Genomic DNA, 21,303 nt, shown 5'->3' on the forward strand with positions numbered 1-21,303 from the left:
TGTGTATCATATTTAGGAATCACTTTGATACGGATCTTATAGCCCACTTTTGATTTGATGATAGAGATCATTTTCCTTGTTACTTAAAATGCAAACTAATATAGTTACATACATGTTGCCTACGTTTCAGACGAAAATAGCAACTCGAGGAAAACATCGGAATTAGATTGTTCAGCTGTCTCAACAAATGTTTCCATGTATCCTGTAAGATGGGTTGTAGATAGCACTCACACTTTAGATGCAGGCATTTTATTTCCAACGGAAGTGTTTAACAAACAAAATATAAGTGTCCTGATTAAATCGATGCAAAGGGAAGACAATGGCTCTATTGCTGTATGCAAATTTGACGAGGAGAGACAACCGCAATGGAACATCAACATACTATGTACATTGATACGTTAATACATTAAATATCTGTCTATAAAGCGTGAATTAAACATGTCGTAAAAACTATATTTAAACATTTTACAAAGCACGGATGTGTATTGTTTAACAAAATATCAGATTATTTTCTTAATCAAAGCATTTCGATCCGTTTTCAGATCCACCAGCACTATGTTCTGCAAGCGAGTCCATTCTTTCAAGGAATCCATCATGCACAATGTCCAAAGGCAACCCGATAATAAAAATCGTAAGAAGGATTAATGAGGCTTCAAAGTGTCGATCATATACTACGACACTTTATCCGGATGTGGTGTTGCTTTGTGACGCTGTCAACAGGGTAAACACAGGAGCAGAAAGTTTTGTTGGAAATAACACTGGTCGTTTCAAGCTGGAGATTCTTTGTGAGTGAGCATTACAAGTAGTTGAGGAATGAGTCAGAATGCATTAATTTTAACGCGTGTTTATGATTTTGTTTAAAAGCAAAATGGTTAGTCTGTTCTCAATTCATCATGCGTCTTTTACAATGCGTTGATTTTCAGACGAAGCATCTATAAAGGAATTCCGTGTGGAAGGGTTCAACATCAAGACAAACATATCGTCCAATGATCCTCGTCAAGTAACGTTTAAGTGCCAGGGTAATGGTAATCCACCTCCTGAAATGACACTAGTACATGACGCTGTGGAGTACGGCCGAGGATATTCACTGCTAACACATACAATGACACTGAAAGGATCCGATGATTGTGGAAACTATACATGCATAGCCGCTAATGCATTCGGTGTAGGCAGTGAGACGATTCACATCAGCTGTCATAAAGAAACATATTTTCATCAAGGTCAGACATTTCGTTAATACCAATTTACTTTTCTTACATACATTAATGATTAATTGAGAGTTAGAGTATAAAACATAATTGAATTTTTTTTATGTGACCCAAATTTTCATCTTTTTTATGTATGATATCTCAATGTATGTTGGGTTTTTTCCTGTGATGTACTGGTCAGGTCATTGGTCGCTGGTCTTAAATAAAAGACCAGTGTATATAAACAAGAATGTGTCCTCTGGTCAAGTGTTTGCAGCTTCATAAGCCCTGTATTTTATTACACGTTGATATAAAATTCAATAAGAACGTAGCGTAACGTTTAGAATCAACGCGCACATGAACGCGATCATTTTATAATAAATATATTTTTAACCATTAATGCCTAAAAGTATACATAGTAAAACAGTCATGTAGTATTGTCGTCTTTCAGATCTGCCTCAAGATGCTACAACAATCATCCAGCTTAACTACATCGTATTAGCTGCAGCAGGCGCGTTGGTTCTTATTGTGATAATTGTGGCCGTTGCATGCGTGTACCGAATTTATAAACGAATGAAGTTAACAGGTAGAGAGCATTCACTTTCGTTAAACTGACATTTTCTAATGTATTTACAATAAATGTATATTTCCACATACTCACAAAGCTAAATTATTTTTGATGTATTTTAGTATTTTGACACTCCACACGTTGTGTTACAATTGTATTTTTTACCGTATTTGCAACAGTATACATGAACTATATTGAACGTATACTTACAGAAAACGTCGTTTTACCAATGACTGACCTTTTGACAACATCAGCAACTGCGGCACCAATACCTGTTATTGATCAGAGTGTGATTTATCATGAGATTGACCCACTGATGATTGAATCCGATAGGGCAGACCTAGACGGTAAGAAAATGAGAGCACTTAACAGCCGAGCATTCGTATTTAGAAACACTTACGTACTTGCATTTGACACGTCACTCACAATCTATGCAACTCTTACGTTCGTGTATTTGTTTTATAGACAGTACCAGAAATGCTTCACAGCCTTCGTTCAAGTAAGTATTTAAGGATGAATTCGTTCTTAAGCGGTTTTCATGAAATTCTTTCAAAAACTTATTATGTAGTAAAGCAAAGATACAACGACCGTCTGCGTTCGATTGGAAGATATTTCGACCAATAATTACTATACTTTAATACGTATTCCATACATGCAACAATATATTATGTCTTATATTTTCCCGTTTGGATAATGTGTCAATTTGCTGTGTACACTAGTTAAATATATGATACACATGTTTAACATAGAACAACGTAGCTTCAGTACATGACCATTCGTATAAATTATTTGAACACTTAGCATTTAGGTACACATAACCATGCACATATGCTATTTTAATCCACTTAAAATGATTATTAATGCTATTGCACAGTCGCACAGTGCATACAAACACAATACGTTCGAAAGAATTCAGTGGTTCTTTGTTGGTTTTGTTTACAGTGCCGGAACAAGACAATACGAAGGATTAGATCGTTCGCGACATGCGGATGAATCACAGTACCTGAGAGTGGTTGCTGATTGATATAACCATGTGTGCTATTTTATAAAATGTATGTCTTTTAAACACTTTTTGTTCTGACCCTCAGTCATATTACAAACATGCCCTTTAAACATGAAACACAACGTATGCCACGGTGAATCCAAGTCTTTGAATAAGTGTCACATATACATGATTTAGCAATTGTGGCTAAATCTAATAGTATGTGTACCTCCACGACATCGCCAGGAGAGAAACGTTTGACATCGTCACAAGATCATTTATTTACAGCAAATGAAGTGTACATTTATAACTCGACATTATAAATGAGACAACACTTTCTACCATAGTTTGATTCGGTATTTTTAAAAAAAACATCTATACATGAAACTGACGGCAATTGCGTGTATTGTGTCGGTATAGTTGAAGCACTTCTGGTTGGTAAAGATGTGCAGTTGTTTATCATGTGCTTTGGTAATTGATAGTGATTGAGTTCATGGGTTGGTATTTCATTCAGCTGATTTTAAATGTTCTGATTTGAAACACTGAGATTGAAATACCCCGAAGGAAAGTAACATCTTTAGAAAATATATCACATATTTTAAGGAAACTGGGGTTTTTGCATTAATTTTGTTCAGTTAGACCCCAATTCTTTATGAATAGTTTTTGCGACGCCTTGCGCCAGTGACTTCGCTTATCCTTATTGCGTTACAAAAGGAACGCTGATTCTGGAAGGTGTGATGATCAGCCCGCACAACCAGCTCTCGATGCGCTATACTCTGCGATTGTGAAAGTAACTATTATAACAATAAGAATCAGTATATAGAGGATATTTGTTCGTGTCAGGGTGAGATCGTTTGTTATTTTACGAGTAATCGTAGAAAATATTTTCACGAGTGGCGCAGCACCGAGTGAAAATATTATTTTTCTATGATCACGAGTGAAATAACAAATGATATTACACTGACATAAACAAACTTAATGTTTATTTTATGACCCTGTTTCAAGAAAATAATAAGCGGTTTCCCTTTCGCTGAAAGTTGCATTTTCTCCCGTGGCGTGCCTCAATACATTTCAAAACACAAAATGACGTCTTATTGTACCCTGACATTAAGTACATGCATTTAATTCTATAGTGCTTGACTTGGTGATTGTATGCGTTGCTGATAGCTGATTTTATCGTGTTGTATTTTTTTTTTTGCTTTAAAAAAAGTATGTGGATTTGCATAACGTACACAAAAACAAAACTGATATCCTATTATGCATGTTCTTCTTGACATTCTTTATGTTGTGTGGTGCATTGTTCTTATTTAAACTTTTACTGTGTTTCCTCCACTTTGGCTATGTACTATAAGGCGAGAGGAGCACTATGAAGACTGTTTATACAGCTTGGTCAACCAACACAAAGAAACATGATGACAATGGTATGAAGAGACTCAGTTATTACAATGGTTTTCTTTTCATATATTTATGTTTTTCAAACACAAACAAGTTCAAGTACATTTTTTCAAATTAACTATTCTCACTATTCATTATTCTATTCATCAGCCCATTTCTAAACGGTTTTTATGAGTGAATTTTGATTTACAGCAGCGTTTATTTTTGTATTCAGGGTAGTAGCGTAAGCTGATAGGGACACCACAAACTTCCGAGGCTACTAAGTTATAGGATTTGAACACTTTAAGGGGAACTTAAAATGACCGGTTTACATGTCAACATGGATATGTATATAGTTATAAATATGTTCATGGATTAATGGAAAGGATTTGTGAAGTTTTATTGATATCATGTTATATAAAGTTTACATAATGTTTTGAAGGTTTTGTAAATAACTATTGTTTTATAAAATAAAACAGATCACATGTACATGTATTGCACTTTGTCTTATATCTATCGGCTTTCGTATCTAACGGCTATGGTATCTATCGGCTTTCTTTAAACCAAACAATTTTACTTGATAATTGTATTATGTGCTATGGAAATCGTAATATAATTGTTTATGTAAAATTTTTATAGATGTACAAAATACGCGTGTCCAAAAATGATAATGCCAGTTAAGAGTAGTTATGTAGTGAACTTGATTAGGAATGAGACTAAACGCGCGCTTCGAAGAATTAAATTATTTGTATGATGGAGTGTTTGTTTACCTGTCCATATTTCATATATATTTCTACACCTTTCGGCTAAGAAAACTTTGATTCATAAAACCGTACCACAGCAAATAACTACCTTGCATAAATACCATTGAATAATTTGAACCGCATTGTATACTGCGCGACGATTTTATAATTGAATTTATACAGGGTCATTTGGCTATGCTTCTTTTCTATTATGCATGTACTATGCAAAATAACATCATTACTTTTTTTAGAAAGGTTTACTCCAAACATGCCCGACGTCGTTTCTTCAGAAGGCAGATCCTTTTGCATATGAAATAAACAAGAGGGCCTGAAATGCCCAAAGTCGCTCACCTGAGATTCAGAGGAACATACCTGTTCTGTGCAGCACAAGATGTCATTAGAACAAAATGTTCTTACCAACTTTCATGACTGATGAACACTCTGACAGCCATGTTTTTTAACAGACCAGAACAATTTTCATACACATCCAAGATATCATTGAAACAAATATTCTGGCCAAGTTTCATAAAGATTCATGAAGCCATATAAGGAAAAATGCCCGCCCTCTGGTGAAAATGTTTTTCAAGCAACTGGAACCATTTCGAACTTATCCAAGATACCATTGTGACAAATCGTCTTACAAAGTTTCATGATGATTGGACAATAAATATGGCTTCTAGGGTGTTAACAAGGTTTTACTATAGCTATATAAGGAAAAATGCCACGCGCCCTTGGCGGCCATGTTTTTCCACCAACCGGAACCATTTTCAAACGCATCCAAGATATCATTGGTACAAATCTTGTGACAAAGTTTCATGATGATCGGCCAATAAATGTGGCCTCTAGAGTGTTAATAAGGTTTTACTAATGCAATGTAAAGCCATATTAGGAAAAATGCCCAGCCCCTTAGTGGCCATGTTTTTAAGCAACCAAAACCATTTTCGAACTCATCCAAGATATCATTGGGACAAATCTTCTGACCAAGTTTCATGAATATCGGAAAATAAATGTGGCCTCTAGAGTGTTAACAATGTTTTAATAACGCCATATAAGGAAAAATGCCCCGCACCAGGCGGCCATATATTTTATCCAACCGGCATCATTTTTTAACTTTTCCAAGATATTATAAGAATGAATCTTCTCACCAAGTTTCATGAAGATCGGACAATAAATGTGGCCTCTAGAGTGTAACAAGATTTCACAATAGCCATATATAGCCATATAAGAAAAAAATGCCCCCCTCCATTGCATCCATGTTTTTTCCAGCAAACGTAACCATTTTCAAACTCATCTAAGATATCATTGAGACAAATCTTCTGGCCAAATTTCGTGAAGATTGGACAATAAATGTGGCCTCTAGGGTGTTAACAAGGTTTGACTTAAGCCATGTATAGCCATATAAGGAAAAATGCCCCGCCCCCAGGCGGCCATGTTTTTCAACCAACCGGCATCATTTTTGAGCTCGTCCAAGAAATTATTGAGATGAATCTTCTGACCAAGTTTCATGAAGATCGGACAATAAATGTGGCCTCTAGAGTGTTAACAGATTTTACTATAGTCATATTTAGCCATATAAGGAAAAATGCCCCGCCCCTTGGCAGCTAGGTTTTTCCAGCAAACGTAACCATTTTCGAATTAATCCAAAATATTACTGAGACCAATCTTCTGACCAAATTGCATGAAGATTGGACAATACATGAAGCCTCTAGAGTGTTTATAATGCAAATGTTGACGCCGCACAACGGACGACTGACGACGAACTTAACATTGTGCTCAGTTGAGCTAAAAAGTATGTGTTTGTTAGAAAGGTTTGGTAAATATAAGAATACGGAAATTCTAGAACTATCATAACTGGAAATACTCGTTTTCATCCGATATTTCTACATGTATTTTGATATGGAAATGCATTATGCCATTAAAAATGCAGGACATACTTGCAACAACATAACAATAAGCTCAATATCGAATGATCCTTAAAATGGTTAGTCAGTTAGAGAAAGGTCATGTGTATTTTGCTTTACAAATTATAAAACGAAAGGCTAACCAGATGCCGAAATCGAAACAACATAAGGAATGATATTATACGAACTTCATCATATGTTTTATATTATAAAGTTTCAAATGTTTTGTCAATAAGCTTCATTTTGCGCGTATTAAAATCCCGTATATGCATGTTAGTACGTTAATCATAACTAAGGAAAAAAACAATTACAGTTTAATGACACATCTAAATACGAGTCAATGATTTACAATAGTGTTTCTATATGTATCATGGCTCAAGCAAATGGTCATAAATTAGACCATTGTTAAATTGTTCATTTCAATAACCCTCTTATCGAAACAATCACAGATTTCATTGATGAAATGGAGTTGTCATAAAAGAAGTATCAAGCACTTGTTTTTTTTATTTAATTTCACGATTTTAAAAATAAATATCAACTACATGTTATTTGTCTTAAAACATGTTTGTTAATAAAATAACTCGCTCCGATAGGGTATAACGATTTCGTAAATCGTGTTTTGGATCAGAATGGTTAACATTCGATACAAATGTCATCAAAAAACAGTGTGGTTAAAAATAAATTCCGATAAAAGGATGAAAGAATAGAAAATGGAAGTGTATATTGTTGTAACTATATTGTTATAAGCAAGATATGTAATATTTTATTTAACTCACGTATTTTATATTCGTTTATTGAATTAACGCATAACTGGGTTTATTTGTTCTTTAAAACAAGATAGCGGCGAGTGATGTTCGTGACGTCACGAGCATGTTTTTGTTCGCGCGTCGTGTTTCCGATAAAAAAAGTTAATCCCAAAATACTCCAAATTTAGATTATTCCCTGATATGACACAAATTCAAACGTGCAAATCACGTTCATTAACATGTGAAAATTCAGCAAAAATTATTAAAAACGTTTTCAAAACACTCAAATCGCTGTTATAAGCAGCAACTTAACGAAAGTTAGCGCACTTAATCATTCGTTCAATTGAACAAAATGGACATTCTGCCAACATGTCACTCTTTCCATAATTATTGTTTCTTCGTATTTTACTTGTTTTAGTTTTAAAAATAATTATAAAATAGTCTAGAAACGTTCAATGATTAGAGACGTGTAGCATTAAATATTACTAAGACACAATTTATAAAATATCAAATATCATTATTTTCTCTTATAAAAAAGGGCATCTTTGATGTTTATGGCAAAACAGCAGCAAGTCTTCATATAGACATTTAAGTTCGCTTAATAATGCATTCTAGATATGTCTAAGATATGAATAAATTGTTTTAATTCGGATATTATTTAATTATAAATTTAAATTATAATAAGTAGTACTACTAATCATAATATATGGATCATTAATAAGTATACTAATTTCACAAAAAAACGCATATAGTATTCCTAATGACATGGAGAAGCACAAACTGTACCTACACATCTCCGAGCATTGCTTGGTGACAAAATTATACGAACATTCGTCTTTGTTTAATATAAAATACGTACATCATAAATATGATCAGTTTCAATACATACATATACACCGGTCCAATAGCTCAGAGATATGTCAAGTGTGTACGTCTTAACACTGCTTGCGTTCTATATGGCCAAACATAGAAGGGGTATCGTTTATATTGCATTACTTAATTTTTTGGTGACATTCGACATCAGTGAATCATATAAGATTTTTTTCAATGCAGTAAAAATCTGTGAAAATGTAAGAAACCTCTCTTTTTCCGATACTTGTATTGGTCTAGCATTTTAATTTACCTTTCCTTACAAACGAACATGCGTGTGAAATATTTTTACAGTCGTGTGTTTCTAATAAATACATGAAACATCAATATACCTATAATAACAATACAAAAACGCACATATTATGACTACAAAATTTAATATATTTATGACGTTTAAGTGCCAATTTTGATGACGTCACAGTACACAAACACTTAATCTTTTTTGCATCTTTGTTCTAAAAAATAAATTTAAAGTGTCTTGCTTTCGCTGATTTATCAATTATTTATTGCATTCGTGGTTATGGAAAAGACAATGGCGATTTTTTTTATTACAACTCGTGAAATAGAAGTTGATCACATACCGAAATCAACAAATATCCTCTATACATTATACATAAGACAGTGCGCCAGTGAAAATGGTTACCGACATAAACCAATTATAGCTATATTTAAATTTAAGGCACGCGTAATACAAAGGTATTTGTTAAATAACTTATACATCGATGAAATAAACCACAAAGTTATTTTAAACATATGTCAAAACTTCATATCCAAAGTCAATTTTTTAATAATATGTGTGTTTTCGTTGCTTCTTTTCCCTATACTATTTCACACAATATCGTGTGAAAGAAACACTGTGTTCAACTTCAATCACTGCTTGATACGGGTATATGAACTTTCCAAACCATAACAATTCAATCTAATGGCTGATCGCATGGTCGAGCACTCAGAAAGCTGTAGTTGCACTCCTGTACGTGACGGGAACGATTCAAAGTTTGGACATGGTCATTTGAGGGCCATGTGGTGTCCTATACACCATGGATCACCCCCGGAAACCCGATATGCTGTGAGAAGTTGGATGTGCTAGGAGAAGTTACCGATAGATTTCGATAAATTTCGGTAGGGTAAGTAAATTCAGTTCTATATTTTATTTAAAGGCATTTTTGAATTAAAATATATTTTGGTGTATGCAAAGGAGGTATTACCATGTATGTTAGAAAAATCCTGGTTATTAATATTCGGGATTTATTGAAATATGGCTATTTAAAGTCGACAATGAAGGGATTTGTCCAATATTTAGCACTTGATTTACAAATTTGTTTTAAGGTATGCCAGTGAAAAAGTTTTTGCAATTATATTAACCAATGTTCCCGAGTAACATATCTGCCAGGGTTTCTTAAAAAAAAAATCGTATTGGTGGAAAAATTCGACTTTACATTCAACATGTTGATGAAAACTGATATGACATGGTGATGTACAAAGATGTCGAGATATGACATGAGTGCAGTTCATTTATAAAAATAAAAGCTCACTATTACAGCTGATTTATGCCTACTCTGATGCATTGTAGATCATTTTCATTGAACTTTGAGGTTTTATAATTATATCCGTTCTGAAGCTAGGTTGATTCCCAGCTTATTTGTATCTTTTTTTATTGTTTGAAAATAATTGTAAATGTAAAGCAATTGATTCATACAGGTAAAAATATACGTCCGGTAGGCAATCTAAACATTTATAATAATATTTTCTGCCTATAGTTTCAATTATGGGTAGACTTTCATAAATGTGAACTAAATTTGAATCTATTATACATGACTTCAAGTTGACAGCTTTGCAAACATCTCCGACAATGCACGCGTGTGAATGTTTGTTTTTTTTCGTTCTTTTTGGTTACGATATATGCAAAATCAGGCTTCCTGAAAAGGCCGGACCCCCGGTCTTGTCCGGCAAAATTCTTTACGGTCCAACAAAGTTTCTTATATCGCAGGCATTCTATACATAGATGGTGACGTCACTACGATATTGTCACCTCTAGGCTAAGACGCATCACATTCCCCTGGTTTGGGGAATTATGCTTCCGCCAAAGTAGTTCTGCGTAGGAATGAAAATGTTAATGATTAAAGAAAAATCCTTCTTTATTGTGTGTTTAAAACGGAATGTTGTTTATAGAAACTTTATTAAATTATGTTTAAATGTGATTTTGAATCTCTTTTAAGACTGATAGCGCTTATCAGAAGCACGATTACTTGACTTCTTTCGCTTTCACTTTTCACTCGTAAAAGAAGTGCTACCCACAATTCCTTTCGCGTTAGTACACAGGTCAGTAAGACCGGTGTGTACACAATGATATCGCTGGTCCTTGTGACAGGCCAAAAATAATATGACTAAATACCGAAAAGTCTTATACTTGCCAATAGAACAAAACACCCCATTATAATCACTATTTTCGTGAATTTCGAGCCTTTTTGTCATAGAGAACACTAACGCGTCACTAGTTCTTAACAGTGCTCTCCCTTTGTTGTTTTTTCGATTACGTCAATATCATTGGTCCGACATACTACCATCTATCCAATAACAAAGGTTGTAACAAAAAACTGCACATTAAAAAAATGTTGTTGCTAACGTTCTTCAATTGCGCTTGACCAGCCAGAAAAAAAAGCTTAGCGATGAGGGAAAGAAATTCGAAAGAACATGAAGCAAAACGGGTAAAAGAACTTTTCAAAGTAAGTGGAAATCTGACAGAAGTTGGTTGCATTATGACGAGTCACAAGACAAGATGTTTTGTGACGTATGTCGAAACGATCCAATACGGTGAATGTCTACTAATCCATTCGTAGTCGGATGTTGCAATTTTAGGATGTCAGCGATATCTGACCATGAGGAATCAATCCCACACAGCCACGCCGTAACAGCCAAGAAGGCAAATTACTTATTAACAGGCTGCACATTGCAATAGATATGAGTTAAACTTTACGTAAGTCTTCAGTTATTATCTCACGCTGTTCGGTCAGGTGAATTTTTGTCCGGACAGACTAACTTTTCCATCAGCCTATCCGGTTGACAGGCACTTTTTGGGACTTTTCAGGAAGCTTGCAAAATGTAAACATTTATTTTCAAAACCCAATCCACGTCATATCATTTTTTCATCAACATGTTGAATGTAAAGTCGTATTTGTTCAACCAATACGAATTTTTTTTAAGAAACCCTGGCGGATATGTTACTCTGGGACATAGGTTAATATAATTTTCGGTGCAAAAACTTTTTCACTGGCATAATTGTTAAGAAATTTGTAAATAAAGTGCTAAATATGGGACAAATCCCTGCCTCGTCGACTCTAAATAGCCATTTTTCAATAAATCCTGAATATTAATAATCAGAATTATTCTAACATACATGGTAATACCTCCTTTGCATACACCAAAAGATAGTTTAATTTAAACATGCCTTTAAACAAATATAGAACTGGATTTACTTACCTTACCGAAATTCGTCGAAATCTATCGGCAACTTCTCCTAGCACATCCAACTTCTCACAGCATATCGGGTTTCCGGGGTGTGGATAGTACAACACAAATAAGCATTGTACGTCATAGTTGCGAGTATCGTGGTAATCACGGTTACAAAGATTAGTCTTTATTCAATTCAATACATTTGTCCAACATATTATATTTCAAGACTGCTTACAAGTGCATATTAAGTATAAGCAAAGTTATCTTTTTAACAAAATTAATGTTAATTATTACACATCATTTGGGTTATTGAATAAAGAGATCTCTCACCCTTTATTATACAGATTTAAGAAAGGCTTAAAGACTATACACATAATTAGAAGTTTATACATATAATTGTTCTACATAGGTTATCAGGTAAACACTTTAAGGATATATCAGTTGCGTGTAATGTTGTTACGGGAATACAATTATGAAAGTTACAAAAGAAAACGTATTACAGTTACAAAATTAAAAATACATTTCAAGTATGTATACACAATAAAAGTATGTATAAATTGCACTAACAGGTGAAACAGGAATAAAAGACAAAAGAAGACCTGCTGTGACGCAAATTAATTTTCAAAAACGTGTTATTATTAAAGAGTTAAAGGTGTTGAGCTATATAAATTATTAAACTATTGATATTCATCAGACAATAATGAAAATATGCATGTAACGCCTTGCATCGAAGGTAACAAAGTAAAAGAAAATAACTCATCAACGATTGAAATGTTGTATATACAAAGAACTAACACGCTGAAATAGTGTCTTACTATAACCTTAAACAATCATAATGGTAAGCGATTTCAGAGCGTTTCATTTTTTATATTTTAGAAGTGTGGTTAAGACTGGAAAATAATTTCAAATGAAAACAATCGAAGCACAGACGTCAAGACAAAATAAAAGGCAGAAAATGGATCGTGCAGCAACTCACGGACCGATTGACATGATTTGAGTGTTAATTGTTGGAACAAGTATAGTTAGTCATAAACACCCATTATATACTTCACACGTTTATAATAAATGTTCAGATTTTTTCATGTCTTCCTCAATTGGTTTCATGAGGAAGATAATGGCATTCATAATTGTCTCTTGTTACACAATTCCGCTAACCAATAAATAACAGGGACAGTAGGAATCGGACATCACGAGTCTTCGATTGTCGATTGTTTGAACGACAGATGTGAGTCAGAAATGATTGCCACACAATTCATTAGAAACTAAAAACGGACATTTAATTCCTGTTACACTTGGATTCCTTAAAGAATTTGAAAGCTATTAAATCGAATAAAAATGTAATACATATGCAATTGCAGGAGAAGTTTAGGTGTTCTATAATCGCCGGTAAAATATCTTTAATAAATACATACAATGATCCAACATACGAACATAGCTTGCATCACATGTATTCACCGCGAACTAATACATTGAGTAAAGGAGTTACGTAATGCACATATGCATACCGCAAGTAGAACACAGCATCCTTCACACATACACTGAATTTTTCATTTCAATTTAAAAATACAACTTTCAATAGATCTGCAAACCTCTACACATGATCATATCATTCTTTTTTTAAACAGTATCAACAATATTTGGTAAAACTTGTTAGATTCAGAAAGGGAAACAACATGCTTAGTAAATAGTGAATACAAAGCCCCACGAGTAGTCTGTCTTAGGTACGTGTTAAGCAGAATACACAATGTTGTGAAATAGTATGAAATATCAGTTTATGGAAGATAACACACAATAAAAAACTACGAGAGTGCATTTATCTTTCCTTAATTATAAATTGAAATAAATAGCATTTGAAAGCATGTGGCGTTTGTTTTGTGTGTGTGTGTTTTAAGCTTTTTTTCAGCATACACACATTGCGATTGTTTATACATGTACATAATAAAAAACACATGGATATATAGAAATACCGGATGATTGCAATTTATGTTTATTTTTCTTTCGCAACCCAAATCAAATGATTATAAATAAGTGTGTGTTTAATGAACCTAATTCCAAGAATACCATTCGCTAAATTTGCTTCTAATTTCTGCATGTAGTTTTATGGCTGTAGTAATCAGGAAGTACAAAACGATATCGATCATCTTACGACTGAAGAGGAACAAAAAAACACGCGCGCAGCTATTCATCACGTGAACAATAGAATTGGCACTATTCCAGCTGGCAGTTTTTATTGACTGTGAAATTTCGGGAAATACCCAATTTTGCCACACAATTTCCCAACGATTAATATTTACTTTAATTTATACAACGTTGCGCGTTCAGTTAAATGTACTTTCAGAAGCGTACACTTGTTTATAAGTATTTAGAGGCATTAGATATGCATTTAATTTCTTATCAATATATCTCGTTCGAATAAACCTGTTCGGTACTAAATACAGATATGAAGGTTACGGAATTAACCAGTCTAACACTGAAATCATAATATGTAATGTAATCATGTATTGTTAACAATTTAAGTATATATTGTATGCAAGGTTGTGTGTTCAGTTAAATGTACTTTCAGAAGCGTACACTTGTTTATAAGTATTTAGAGGAATAAGATATGCATTTAATTTCTTATCAATATATCGTGTGCGAATAAACCTTTTCGGTACTAAATACAGTTATGAAGGCTAAGGAATTAAACAGTCTAGCACCAACATATCATAATCTGTAATGTAACTATATGTATTGTTTACACTTTAAGTATGGAAAAAGTAGCTACATAATATATGGACCTTTTACCTTAATTCACTTTATTTAAAGCACACAAATGATACATCTTATAAAAATCCTATAACGCATAATAAATACCAAAATAATTGTGCTTTGAACCTATATTATAATTGTTAAGTAATTCTAAATATCTACGTTTTAAAAAAAATAACGGTTTCGATGAAATTATTGAACCAACTCACACTTGTAAAACTGTCATTTTAAGTAAACTGGTAATGTCCTGGAGAAGAAGATAACTTGATTTGTATTCACATATAAATATGTACGAGATTTGTTCTAGGATATCTACGGTACAGGTCATAGCTTTGTGGCACGATATCAGACAATACTTATTGAGTTTGTATTTCGTCTTTAAAACGTTTCGTGTCGAAATAACTCACAAATTGTAAAGTTGAAATGAATACATTACTTTTGAAAGCTTATATACATATATATATATATATATATATATATATATATATATATATATATATATATATATATATATATATATATATGTAACTGCATAGGATGTCAACAATAGCTTGGGGTATTCAGCAAATATAGCTTTGTATTTAATATATCCGAGTTCACCAACGTGCCCTCAATTAACGTTTGTGTACATAAATAGCGACATTGGAAAAGCCAGACGGATTTTAAAACTCTGTGTACTTATTTGGATTTATGATATATATTTATTTCAGGCAAGTTTAAATTCTATATATTTGGTTCAAGTAAGTTTATTTTGGTATGAAGCATTTGGTACATATCAATGTTAGTTGTATTTAAGGAAGACAATTTCTATATAAGGAATCACTCTGTGTCAGCAGACGATTTATTAAGCTATAACTTCAGAGTTATCATTCTATACATAGATGGTGACGTCACTACATTATTGTCAGTACACAATGCAGAGTTGTCAGTGTTAGTCTTTCAGGTATTATAAATTGTCTACACTTTACCAGCTATTTCAACGGGTATCGATTGATCGCCAAAGTAGGAATGTGACGAGGTACATCCTATTACATGTGTGCTATACTTTAAGATATACTGTGAAACCATTATTATTCGTAGTTAAATATTGGATTTTAATCAAATCAATTTTACCTGCTTCAAGTTGTTAAGGTAAACATAACATAGGCCATTTTATTTTAATCAAATCAATATTACCTGCTTCAAGTTGTTAAGGTAAACAAAATAGACCTACCATTCTCTAATTATTTTCTTGGGATTTACAAATACATAAACATTATAATTAATCAACATAACACAATGTTACAGCTTTAGGTAATCATATTAAGATATATTAGACACTCACTGAAGTATCAATGACATGCGACTAATAGAAATACCTTATAGCATGTACACCAGAGAGACTGTTTTGTATGCTTGACGAGTACGGATGTAAATAAAACCAGTATAACTTTCAATGGTGTTTGTTCCTTAAATAGAGTTCCTTTAATGGTGATAAATAGTGTATTCTGCAGAAGAAACACTACAATAATTAACATCGAATATCTTTTTAAAGATATTATTTTTTACACCGAATCTATTTGTATGCCCCCGAAGGAGCGCTTATAGTGATCACAACGTCCGTCCGTCTGTCCGTCACACTTTGCGTTTAGGTTTCGAAAAATGCTCATAACTTCTATGTCGCTTCAGATGTAACATTCATTTTTGGTATGCATGTGTATATGGACAATGCCTTTCCATACGCACACACATTTAGACCCCTTTGACCTTGACCTTGAAGTTAGGGTCCGCGTTTAGGTTTCGAAAAATGCGTTTAGGTTTCGAAAAATGCTCATAACTTCATAACTTCTATGAAAGCGTTTTATTTTTTATCGGGGGCATATGTCATCCTATGGAGACAGCTCTTGTTCAAGATTTTATTTTGTACACAGTCAGTCCTTTTGTCAAACTGTGAATAAGTCCGTCTGATAAATGGTATATTTAGTTTCAGATCGCACTCGCACTCTCTTACCCACGGGTTAACCCCTACCCCCATACGCCATTCACGTGCAGACTACAGTAGGTTAGTACTCATAAAATAAAAAGATGTGGAAAAGCGCGTCTGGTGCGGGACTCGAACCCACAGTTCTAGTAAGACTCTCTCTCTCTCTCTCTCTCTCTCTCATCTCTCCTCTCTATATATACTAGTATATATATATATATGGTATATATATATATATGGCTCTCTCTATATATCTTATATCATGTATCTCTATATTATTCTCTATATAATATCTATATCTATATGTATATATTGTCTTATATGTGTTCTCTCATTCTATCTTTATTCTCTCTATATAGCATATCTATTTCTCTCTCTCGGTATCTCTCTGTCTCTGGTCTCTGTCTTGTCTCATGTCTCTATCTACTATCTCTCTCTATCTCTCTACTCTCTCTCTCGCTCTCTCTCTCTTCTCTCTCCTCTCTCTCTCTTCTCTCTCTCTATCTCTCTCTCTCTCTATCTCTTGTCTGTCTGTCTCTCTCTCTCTCTGTCTCCTGTCTCTCTCTCTCTCTCTCTCTCTCTCTCTTCCTCTCTCTCTACTCTCTCTCTCTCTCTCTCCTCTCTCTCTACTCCTCTCGCTGTATATATATATATATATATATATATATATATATATATATATATATATATATATATATATATATATATATATAAGAACCTGACCCTTTATGAGAAATTGTGACTATTCTCGGCTACAAAATGATTAAAGTGTTGTAATTTGAAAAGATTTATTTGTAAGATTTCCATGAAAGACTGACTAAAGATCTATACATACACAATTATTAGAAACATCCATTCGGACCAAGAGAAAGTATCGGAAATTCTCGCTGCGGATACGTGATCTGCACCACGTGACACCAATTGAAAAGTCGCTGATCTCCCTCTGTTATCTTGCGATATCAATCGCTATGGCAGCGTGTCCGCCCGATTGATTCCAAGTTCTAGTTAGCATTTTAGTCGTAGCTGTATACGCCAGCTTTTCACCTTAGCCAGACCTTTGCAAGCGACCAATCAATTTGAATATAAAATTTCCCGCCGGTAAGCCCGAGACTTTTCGCAGTAGAAAACGTGCAATCTACAAAGAGCTTTCGCATTTACATTAATATGTTATTCCATCCACTTTCTATTTTTGGGAAGTAAATGGTATGAAAAGCGATACTACAGTTCGTTAACTGGCAGTCTGCGTATTAGGATGAAACAATTGTATCTCTATTCTCTAATGATATGTTTGGAGAGATATAGCAGTTTCGCACTAAATTATCGACATCAATACAGAGTGTGTGTCCCTTTATATTTAGAAGAATGTCAGCGCCAGAGCGTTTGTACATGAAGGCTGTGTTCTCATATTTGGTTATTACTACGATATTGCATTATGTGCACTCATAAATTTTAGATCATAAAAGTATTGTTGTTCAGTAACCTGATATACGCTTTGACGAAAATATTTAAAATTGTTTTCGAAATTGACCGTTAAATACGTAAATGTTTAAAGCTTAAAACATGCCGTCGTTCCAGCAGTCGAATCGTTACCTCAGTTTAATGCTTTGCATTCCAACCCGCAAGGTATCAAGGTCAGTTTGAGGTTAGTTTGCGGTCAGTTACAGAAATCGTGAAATAAACGCTATCGCGTTAACTATGTGCACTTGAAGTTTATTTTGATCAGAAAGATACTAAATAAAGATATTCGGCGATATTATTATGGTATGTCAATCATTGATTTTTAATGTGTTTTCAACAATAGTTTGATAAGGACCAATTTTGATAGATTTAATTATAAATATTTATCCATTTAGACCAATTTATTAAGCATGAGCACGATGATTCACGATACTATTAATAATGGAATCAAATAAGATTCGAGTGCTGCCGACTGACCTTTATGCTTTCATTTATTTTCACGCTTCTTGTGTTTTTCTATTCTGTAAATATAGATATCTGAGTAATAATATCTAATAAAGCGAAAAAAGCCACGAAATCTGGCGCAACACCCCGTAATTGACTCGCGTGTGATGCAGCTTAGAACTGCGCAGAAAAAGAGTCATTCGCTATTTTTGATATCATAGATATAACTTTGATCGTTCATAAACACCGACCACAATCAAAGCCGTAGATCTTTTTTTAAAAGATATTTCTTGTTTACAAGTACACATTTCAATACGCCATTCCCTTAAATTTAATTATTTCTTTTTTGAAATAATGATTAAAGTAAAAGTATATAGGTGATATCAAAATCTAAAATACATAACTTTGTGCTTTTAACTCAAATATTTTTGCAGATACTAGTATAAAATAACAATACAATGAGGGATTTCAGGTCGAGTTAGAGTATGTAGTATATATCTGCCTTTGCCTAAAACTCTATTGTTTCTCTATAAATACTCCTGATTTACGTATCATTTTAAAGGTTGTATAAAAATGTAACGGGCTACGATTTTTTTAACGTAAATAGTCTCGGGGATATTCATAAGCGAATCTTTGTAACATTTCAGGCCGATGCATATTTTGTTATTGAAAAATGCATATCCGCCCTTCCCCTCAAAAATAAAAATACAAAAATAATCATGTATGCATGAAATATAAATAAAATTTGTCGTATTAGGAGTTATATCGATTTTAATTCACACGTTATCGTGAATTAAAATCGATATTCTACCAAATATAACAAATATCATCTATTTATTCATATTCGTTATAATAATCATCATGAACACACAAAGACGCGATATTTTAACGCAACTGCATTCCAATATTTCCAGGCACTCGCGTTTCTTGAACTGTATAAATGACGCAATCCAGTAATGCCAACAGGCAAACGCATGCAGTTTGGCGATTTGTTTTCCACTCAATTAAAAAAGTAACGCTGTATTTGATTAATAACTTACGGCTATTATTCTTATACGGTACATTGATTTCAAATGTATTCATTCAATGCATGTATGTATATGTTGAAATTTAGGAATGTGGGTGTTGATACATTTTAACGAGTTTAATCGTCTACATGTCTTGTCTGCATTTACCTATAACCAGCAGTGAAAGACCACAAAAGTAGTCCGCTATGTACATGAATTAGTAGTGTAAAGGCTAGCACGCATGTAAAGCAAAAGTTTACATGACACCTAGATTTGCCTTTCATAAAATCATTTAGCTATAGGATAAACGAATGTTTAATGCCACCGTAATGGCCTTCTTTATACCAAAAAAATCTTCAAAATGTTTATATATAACATATAATTATAATACTAAACACCTTGCTAGGAATAAAAACGTTTTAATGATAACATTTATACGTGTTTATTTATATTTTATATAATTTTATGTTGATCCATATTTATTCTTATTCGCTTTCCGCCAATTATATCCAAGATATTTTCTATTTCTCATACTGGGGACCAATTAACGCCACGTTATGTTCTTTCTTTCAGCAGACGACATGTCTCAAGCAACCGCCCCTCAATATCCTGACGCACCGCCCCCGTACTCGGCGGGATACAACCAGTACAACTCCGGAGGACAGCCGGGATACAACCCAGGGGGACAGCCGGGATACAACCCAGGGGGACAACCGGTCTACCCCCCGCCCCAGGGTGGATACCCGCCTCCACAGGGCAACTATCCCCACCTCTACAGCACCCAGCCCCAGGGTAACGGACAGTACCCACAACAACCGGGCTACCCATACAGCTATGGGCAGCCTGTAGTTGTTTCTCAAACTCAAGTGTAAGTGCAAGGGTAGACGTTAAAAAATAATACAATAGCATAAAAAACAGATGTGTGACGTCACTGCTTTCTTCTTATGTCTATACCAGGGTGCAAGATCACGTGACAGTGATTTTACATTCTGTCCAGCCCGTGTGTAAACCCCCGAAAACCCCGTTAATACTGCACCCTGAAACTAAGATCAGATTACTTGCCCTTTTTGCAAACTATTCAGTATTTCAGTCATTTCACGGCGGCCATTTTACCAACTCACACATTATTTGATTCTTTTGGTCACCTGTGCTGTTAATTACATGGAACAAAGTTATTTTGATAAAAATAAAGAGTTTTAAGACTTATGAAGTTACTTCTTGTTATGTGCGTAATTATAGGAAATCATAGTATACCAGTAATTAAATAGTCAATGACATTAATTCAGTCGTAAGGTTTCTTAAATGATTGTCATTAATAATAAGACCAGATTAACCTACGGTTTTTACGTTGCGATAACATTTTCGGGCAAGTGAAACCCCTGCACACTTTTCCAGTTTACCAACTCACACTTTTCCAGTTTACCGGCTCACACTTTTCCAGTGACCCAACTCACACTTTTCCAGTTTACCAGCTTAATTTTTCTAGTTTACCATCTCACACTGTTCCAGTGTATCAGCCCACACTTTTCCAGTTTACCAGCTCACACTTTTCCAGTTTACCAACTCTCACTTTTCCAGTTTACCGGCTCACACTTTTCCAGTCTACCAACTCACACTTTTCCGGTATACCGGCTCACACTTTTCCAGTTTACCAACTCACACTTTTCCAGTATAAAAATTCACACTTCCAGTTTATCAACTCACACTTTTCCAGTTTACCAACTCACACTTTCCCCCAGTTAACCAACTCACACTTTTCCAGTTTACCATCTCACACTTTTCCAGTCTACCAGCTCACACTTTTCCAGTTTACCAACTCACACTGTTCCAGTTAATCGGCTCACACTTTACCAGTTTACCAACTC

At 34.0% G+C, this 21,303-nt stretch overlaps 3 protein-coding genes across 10 annotated transcripts in view; all 3 read left to right on the forward strand.

Moving 5' to 3' along the window:
• LOC127869527 (calcium-binding protein P-like) overlaps window positions 1-21,303 on the forward strand; it is a 141,693-nt gene that overhangs the window by 117,650 nt on the left and 2,740 nt on the right. Inside the window, exons 1-3 of one of the 7 annotated variants that reach the window (XM_052412174.1) lie at window positions 15,179-15,309; window positions 16,533-16,610; window positions 20,012-20,306. In XM_052412174.1, the coding sequence (XP_052268134.1) occupies window positions 20,020-20,306 (287 nt within the window). In that variant the 5' untranslated portion in view covers window positions 15,179-15,309; window positions 16,533-16,610; window positions 20,012-20,019. Of the gene's footprint in view, window positions 1-15,161; window positions 15,310-15,465; window positions 15,701-16,532; window positions 16,611-20,011; window positions 20,307-21,303 lie in introns of those variants that run through there. The other 6 variants (XM_052412169.1, XM_052412173.1, XM_052412170.1 and 3 more) reach the window with 6 other exon arrangements.
• LOC127869526 (cyclin-dependent kinase 5-like) overlaps window positions 1-21,303 on the forward strand; it is a 159,672-nt gene that overhangs the window by 104,708 nt on the left and 33,661 nt on the right. The gene's annotated exons all lie outside the window — the stretch shown is intronic.
• The window catches only part of LOC127869521 (cytochrome P450 2C31-like), a 149,296-nt gene that overhangs the window by 34,457 nt on the left and 93,536 nt on the right, over window positions 1-21,303 (forward strand). The gene's annotated exons all lie outside the window — the stretch shown is intronic.

Source organism: Dreissena polymorpha, chromosome 2, assembly GCF_020536995.1.
Source record: "Dreissena polymorpha isolate Duluth1 chromosome 2, UMN_Dpol_1.0, whole genome shotgun sequence".
Taxonomy (NCBI): Eukaryota; Metazoa; Mollusca; class Bivalvia; order Myida; family Dreissenidae; genus Dreissena; species Dreissena polymorpha.